The sequence below is a fragment of the Terrapene carolina genome, unplaced genomic scaffold, assembly GCF_002925995.2.
Source record: "Terrapene carolina triunguis isolate 2854851 unplaced genomic scaffold, T_m_triunguis-2.0 Scaffold58, whole genome shotgun sequence".
NCBI classification, from domain to species: domain Eukaryota; kingdom Metazoa; phylum Chordata; order Testudines; family Emydidae; genus Terrapene; species Terrapene triunguis.
Window position 1 is genome coordinate 67,991,260 of NW_020664409.1, and position 7,973 is coordinate 67,999,232.

The 7,973-nt window shown below is 43.3% G+C and overlaps 1 protein-coding gene across 1 annotated transcript in view; it reads left to right on the forward strand.

Annotated features, from left to right (window-relative positions):
* Positions 1–5,547, forward strand: part of ATP6V0D2 (ATPase H+ transporting V0 subunit d2) — a 19,435-nt gene extending 13,888 nt beyond the window's left edge. The window contains exons 6-8 of the mRNA XM_024206085.2: positions 2,308–2,484; positions 4,633–4,710; positions 5,386–5,547. Coding sequence (XP_024061853.2) covers positions 2,308–2,484; positions 4,633–4,710; positions 5,386–5,547 — 417 coding nt within the window. The remainder of the gene's footprint in view (positions 1–2,307; positions 2,485–4,632; positions 4,711–5,385) is intronic.
* Positions 5,548–7,973: the final 2,426 nt, after the last annotated feature.

Below are 7,973 nucleotides of genomic sequence, written 5' to 3' on the forward strand. Positions count from 1 at the left end.
TCTGGCCGCCAGGGAAAGCGGAGAGCCCCAGCCGGGCTCTCCGCCCTGCTCCAGGCGCTCTGGCCGGTCGGGGACTGTAGCGCCCTCCCCTGACGCAAGGGGGGGTGGTGCGCGGCCGGTGGCTTTTTTGCCTAGGGTGGCAAAAAAGCCAGAGCCGGCCCTGTATAGGAGAGAACGGAGGCCTATGCGTGAATATGGAAATGCAATTTAATATTTTATTGAGCTGATTCAGAATGAAACAACAAAACAAAAAAATGATTTGGTTTCCTATTTGGGTTGGTCTGATCCAAAATAAAATATTTCATTTCCATTTTCTGCACAAATTGAGATTTTCCTATGGAAAGTTTCCATTTTGCAGAAATAGCATTTTCCATGAGAAAATAATTCAGATACAAAATTCCCGACCAACTCTAGTTGAAGTCAATGGGAGTTTTAGCAGTGACTTCAGTGGGAACAAGAGTATGTCAATGCTAAGCATTTTTGAGTAGATCAGTTGGCTATCAGTGTAGAGTTCTTTATAGAAGCATTCCCCCCCCCCCAACCCCCACCCCATAACATTAAACTGATCTAAGGACGTGTTGAAAAGACTGTCTTTTTATAAAGACAGCTAATAAAGAAGCTTAATTATATGGACGAAGAAGAAGTTGCCATTTATGCCGTACTTTCATACATATGCTCAGGTCTCATCCTGAAAACCTTACTCAAGCATGCAGCCATCCTGCAGTCAATGGGACTACTCCCATAAGAAAGGGTTGCATGATCATTCCCAAAACTAAAAAAGTTACTATATTCAAATATAATTAAAATGTGTATTGTCCTCAAAATACTATAGATATAATGGCTAAAAGTCACCCTATATAGACATTATAGGTCAAATCCTCCTGCTCTCTCTACTTATGAAAGTAGACCCTCTGGAGTTGATGTGCCTACTCACATTAGTTAGGCAAGTAGGATTTGGCTCTATTACTTATTAACCAGAAATCTTTTCATGCACACTTATTTTCTAATCATTTCCCCATTGTTTATTCTCTTTCCCTATGCTGAAGCCAGTGCCAGAGTGCAATCAGGTGACTGTTACAACTTGTTCTAGTCCATACGCGCAGGATCTAGGAATGTGAATCTGTTCTTAAATTTGCAAAACAGTGTTGCAACTGCTAAAATGTAAACAAATTATATTGCTCAATAGAAAACTGTAATTCTCTGCTCACCAAAGCATTTTGAAAGTTCATATACTCAGAAGCACTTCACACTCTGCCTAAATTTTGCTCATGCTGTATTTTGATCTGGATAATTCTGAAGCAAGTTCCAGTAATTAGTTGATCCATAACTTTTTTTAAAAAAGGTACTTTGCTTTAAAAACAGAAAAAAGAAAAAAAGCTATTTTGGTCCCAAGTCAGTAAAAGAATTGGTAAACTTAAAGATAATTTAAACATTCACTTACCTTTAAAATATGAATTAAATCCCTCAGGAGGATAAGTGAAATTTTCTCCTGTGCAGGGGCACAAAACAAGGCCTATACATTGGCATGAATTTTACTGTTTTCCCTGCAGCAGTAGATAGAGCTGACATCTAAAGCTGTCAGAAGAAATATAGCCCTCTGCTTTAGGTGCTAGTAATCATTTAGTGCAGAGAAAACACAGAAACCTGAAGGCCTGAACTTGGCAGGCAAAATGTCTCAGTTCACCTCTGCCAGGTCCTTATCTGTTGTTTTAAGTTGTCTGCACATGTAGCAATTATTTTTAAACTTTTCCATTTCACCTTTAATCTCAATAGCAGCTCTCCAGAGATCTGAAGTTACTGAAATAAATGCGGTTTACTTTTGATCTTTTCTTTTTTAATGTTTTGAGCAATGTTATTTAAATCCACAAGGGGGGAGGGAAGAGATTTCCCAGCAGTCTGCAGAATTAAATGTTTTGAGAAGCAAGAAGTACGGAAATGATGGGGTGGGCAGTGGTTGGGATGAGACATCAGTGCAAGAGTCACGGAATGAAAGCTTAACTTTCTTAATTTCTCTTTAGAGAGACAAGGGGGGTCAGGTAATATCTTTTATTGGATGAATTTCTGTTGGGAAAAGAGACAAGCTTTTGAGATGACACAGAGCAGTCATCCAATATGTAGTATCAAAAATCACAGGGTCTACTCCTTGCAAACACTTTCTACCAAGCGTAGCACTTACTAATTTGAGTAGTCCTGTTAGACTTTAATGGGACTACTCATGGCATTAAACACAAGCACTCATTATTATGCTGTTTTTCAGAATCAGGCCATCTAATTAAGTCTGTTACCTGTTTTGTTTTATGAATTAAGTTTGAAGCAGACAGACGTGCTTTTATCATCACTATTAATTCATTTGGCACGGAGCTGAGTAAAGACGACAGAGAGAAACTATATCCAACTTGTGGAAAACTTTATCCAGAAGGCTTACGCCTGCTGGCCAACGCAGAGGACTACGAGCAAGTGAAGTGTGTGGCAGATTACTATGCAGTATGTAAGATGTTTCAAATGTCTTCCAATGTTCCAGAATGTGGGTTCCAAGAAAAGCCCTGCACTACAAGATTAAAACATTTTAAAAAAAAGTTAAGTACACCTCTACCCCAGGATGCTGTCCTCGGGAGCCAAAAAATCTTACCGTGTTATAGGTGAAACTGCGTTATTTCGAACTTGCTGTGATCTGCCGGAGCGCGCAGCCCCGTCCCCCCGAAGCGCTGCTTTACCGAGTTATATCCAAATCCGTGTTATATCGGGACGCGTTATATCGGGGTAGAGGTGTATCCAACATAAGAATCAAATTTAAAGGATCCAAAACAAAAGTGTATTGAATCAAAGGCTTTCAGTACAAGAAATTGTGAACATTGAAGTTATTACATTAGTGTAGTACAAGGTGCCCATCACAGAGACATGAAAGTAGGGCCAAATCATACCTTCCTACAAGCAAAACTGTTCCCATACCACAAAGGTCCCAAGAAACACAGGTTCATTTTTTGGCAGTGAAGACAAGTCTGACATTTCTTGGCAGATTATGGTCCCTCCTCATCCCGAGGTAGTTCTGGTCCCCACTTATCCACCCCCATCCTGTAGGGACCCTGGGTCTCCCTCAGCCAGAGAGTTTTCCCTCTCTTTTACCTGCACAGTGCATGAGCCAGTACCGCCAGCAGTCGATTTCCCAGTGGATTCTCCTGCACTCTGCTGTACAGAAACAAGCTCCCCATGTGCCGGGCTGCAACATCATTTAGCCAAGTCACCCCTCTGTTTTAGGCAGAGCAGTGGTGGGGACAAATTTCACTGGTGTTGTGACCACGCACCTGGAGTGATGCTCCAGACTGCTCCAGCAGTAGCTGTACTGATTTAGCACAGGACCACTGCTTAAAAGTGATTGGGCTATCCCTCTCCAGTTCCACAGCCTACGGTACTTTGAGTAAGTGCAAAAACCTTGGGGTGTGGGGCTGCCTCCGCATCTGCAACCCTCCCCTAATTGGCACCACTGCTTCTCAGTTGTTACCTCAGGGAAGAGGAGTTTAGCTGCAGCATTCCAAACCTACAAATCATAGGGATTTACAGAAAAAGAGTCCAAGCCCACATAGAACCTCCCTGTCCACTGACAGCTCCTACACAAGTTGCACTGCCACTGGGGAGGCATGTCACCCATGCAAACACAAACGTTCTCTGTGAGGAGAGTGAAGCAACAGAGACTAAGTGAATGCTACTTGCAGCAGTCTTGATCGGTGTCTACACTGTGCTATGTCAGCGGGAGACGCTCTCCCATCGATGTAATGCATCTTATCCAGACGTGCTAAATTGGTGCCACTGCACTGATGTAGCAGCGCCGATTTAGCGTGGTAGTGAAGACAAGCCCTTCTTGAGTACAGATATCTCACCACTGCCAGAGGTGAGAATGTGGAGAACACATGCACAGAGAAGTGCATGGCTGTTCCCATTCTCATGCTGAGCCCTAGCACCACCAAGCTGCAGTAGGAGAGTTTCCACATGGTCTGAATCTAGAGGGGAAAACTATGTCACAGAACTTGCATTCTCTCCCTTTTCCTCCCCACTGTCATCCCATGTGAGTGCCATTTGATCAGCATCCCCCTTCTTTATACACACACACACACACCATGCGGGGCGATAGTTTTCCCCTTTTCTATCAGATCCTTGTAGTGAATTTTGTGGTTCAGCCTCCCTTTTGCAACACAAGTTGTATCACAAATTAATACACACAGATTGCACCCATACTTTGCATCTGCTAAATGAACTGTGAATGCAAGCATGATTTTTGTGCTTCTAGCTGCTTGACCTGCATTCTGAGGCTGCCTTTTTGAAAATGTGTTTTTAAGTCACTGAAGAAGTCCTGAAGTAAATGGGGTAGTTGTACTCACGCAGTAGCAAACCCCTTACAGTTCTCTCATTTAAATTGTGAAGTTCGGAGGGAAAGGGGGAGGAAAAACAAGGGCAAATGCCAGTATTTTTCTCTTTCAGTGCATATTTGCATGGTCCATGCATTCCAGACAACCAAGTACAATCTGCATGGGTTCCTATTTACAGAAAGGTTACTTAATACAGAGAAGGTTTGTTTGATTTTGATAAATAGGATGAATGAACATATTATTTCCCATTGGTGATGGTTTGTGCTTCTAGGAATACAAGGCTATGTTTGAAGGGGTAGGAAGTGGTACTGGAGAAAAGACACTGGAAGATGCATTTTTTGAACATGAGGTAAGACATTCCACCTCTAAATGTATTACTATCAAAACAATTTTACTCATCTGTGACAGGAAGTGGTGGTGGTCATTCAGTAGATAGCGCTATTTCTTCTGAGTCTGTACTGACCCAATAACTCAACATTGTGTTAGGACACACTGCACTGCTATAGCTGGCATATTTGGAGGAGACAAAACAGAGGGCTTCACTTTCTAAGTAAAACAAATGCCAGGGCACCCTTTGAAAGTGTGCGTATGCAGCTGTAAAGCCTCATGGTCTGGCCAAATTCCATCTCAAGCAATTATAAACCATTTACTGAAATTTCCTCTGCAATATCCATAGGAGACAGTATTCGTTTTCTGCCCTAAACTCTTGGATGATGTTTCTGTGGTCTGTTAAAGAGTTGCCACAATTAAACCAGACATAGCTGCATTTTGATCATGCTTTTAGTGGGCAGATCCCTAGTTATAGTTAGTTAAGTTTAGGATGACCAGATAGCAAGGGTGAAAAATTGGGACGGGGGTTGGGGGATAATTGGCACCTATAGAAGACAAAGCCCCAAATATCGGGACTGTCCCTATAAAATTGGGACATCTGGTCACCCTAGTTAAGTTTGTAAAGTGCTCTAGAATCCTATTCTTCTTTAATGCATTATTTTAAAGATAGTTCTGATTTAATGTTTTTCCTTAGGTAAAAATGAATGTGCTTGCCTTCAATAATCAGTTCCATTTTGGAGTGTTCTACGCTTATGTCAAGCTGAAGGAACAAGAAAGCAGAAATGTTGTCTGGATTGCTGAGTGCATTTCCCAGAGACATAGAACCAAAATTAACAACTACATACCTATTTTCTAATTCAGAGAATTTATAGTTCTAGAGTGCACAAACAGAAATAATTTGTGAATATTAAAGAAGAAAATTTTTAAAAAGTTTCTCAGATTTTACAAAATGTATTAATGGTCACCTTTATACATAGCACAATGGAAGCAAAACTATACTTGTATCTATGATCTTAATTCCCCCCCCCTTTATCTAATAATAATTGACTGAATCTTATTTTTAGCTGTCCCCGCCCCTGTGCTTGTTTTAATTTAGTTGGTCAATAAAAATTGCCAACAGGTTCCTGTTTGTTTATTCTTTACCTCCTGTGCCAATACAAGTGTCACATCTGTGTTTTGCACTAGTGGTTTTTGGAAATCTCATCAGAAGGTTTAATTTGGAACTAGCAGTTTTCTCAAAGGACATGGTTCAATACATGCCAGTAGAACCACCATTTCAATCCTAGAAGATCATAGTTAAGTGAAAATTAAGGGTTTCTTAATGCTGCTGTTACAAAGGATATGAAGAACTAACTGGGGGAATAGCGAGACAGACAAAACCTGTGAAAGTCCCCTTGCAGCTCTTCCGCCCCTTTCTTCCATCTAGGTAGGGTTGCCTACTTTCTAATAGCACAAAACCAAACAACCTTGCCCTGCCCCTTCTCTGAGGCCCCACCCCCCCGCCCCCCAGCCTCCCTCCCTCCATTGCTTGCTCTCCTCCACCCTCACTCACTTTCACTGGGCTGGGGCAGGGGGTTGCGGACTCCAGGGTAGGGCGAGAAATGAGGGGTTCAGGGTGCAGGAGCGGGCTCAGGGCTGGGGCAGGGGGTTGGGGCGCAGGCTCCAGCTGGGGGTGTGGGCTCTGGGGTGGGTTCGCAAATGAGGGATTTGGGGTGCAGGAGGGGCCTCAGGGCTTGGACGGGGGGGGGTCTGGGTGTGAGAGGGGGTGCAGGCTCCAGGAGGGGGCTATGGGCTGGGGTAGAGGATTGGGGTGCAGGAGGGGGTGCGGGATCTGGGAGGGGATTTGGGTGAGGGTGGGGGTATGACCTGGGGCAGAGGGTTGGGGTGCAGGGTCTGGAAGGCAGTTTGGGTGCAGGAGGGGGCTCCGACCTAGGCCAGAGGGTTCGGGGGTATGGGCTCCGGCTGGGCAGCGCTTGTCTCAGGCGGCTCCTGATCGGCAGCGCAGAGGGGCTAAGGCAGGCTCCCTGCTGGCCCTGGCTCTGCGCTGCTCCTGGAAGTGGCCGGCATGTCTGGCCCCTAGGCAGAGGTATGACCAGATGGCTCTGTGCAGTATGTACTGCTCGTGCAAGCATGTGCTGCCCCTGCAGCTCCCATTGATCGTGGTTCCTGGCCTATGGGAGCCGTGGAGCCGGCACTGGGGGCACGGGGCAGTGTGCAGAGCTTCCCTGATTGCCCCTGGACCTACGGGCTGCAGGGACATGCCGGCCACTTCTGGGAGCTGCGCGGAGCCAGAGCAGGCATGGAGCCTGTCTTAGCCCCACTGCGCTGCCAACCGGACCGTTAACGGACTGGTCAGCGGTGCTGACCGGAGCTGCCAGGGTCCCTTTTTGACCAGATGTTCCGGTCAAAAACCAGACGCCTGGCAACCCTACACCTAGGATGTGTGCACCAAACTTCACCAAATCCCACGGGCATGGAGCCAGTGGTGTAGAGGTCAAGAGACTGTAACCATGGGAGGCACTCAGATACCATGTGATAAGTACCATAGAAAAATCAAGATGATTATATAAATTCAAACTTCAGAAAAAAGAAAAATTCCTTGGAAAGCCATAACTTAGATAAACACCTCTTAAACTCCAGATGTAACTGATGAGTTAAATACCAGAACTTCCCATGCTGTTTTGGATACTTATGAATCGTACGGAAAACCAAAGATGTTAATGTACTGCATGAATCATAGTACAGAAGAATACTAATGCTTTACATTATTTTGTAATAACTTGAGTTGACAATTTTCTTTAGGAACATATTACAGTAGTAGGAATTTTTTAAAAAGCTTGTGATTAATGAGGAAATATAAGTCACTATTTAAAAGAAATTCACTATAAGTCTATTTGGTATCTCTGAACCACGTTATCTGGTAACCCTACATTATCAGGAAACAAATTAGTACTATAAAAAGACAATATGCTGACATGTTAGGGTTTTGTAGAATTATTATTCTATTTTTGGTATATGTAATTGTTTGCTTGCATTATTTTTACTATCTTGTTTTTGTAAATTTATATTTCCCACATTATGCTATGACCAAAACTTTCTAGTCTTACTAGTCTGCAGCTACATTACAAGTAATATAGGCAAAAAGAAGACTAAAATGTCTCCTATTTATGTTTCTCAATACTTTTTTGCTAATGGGAATTAAGGAGTTTATTTACAGTCTCATAATAAAGGATAAAAAATGCAGAGGACAAAATTAACAGGTTCATCATACTGGAACTAAAA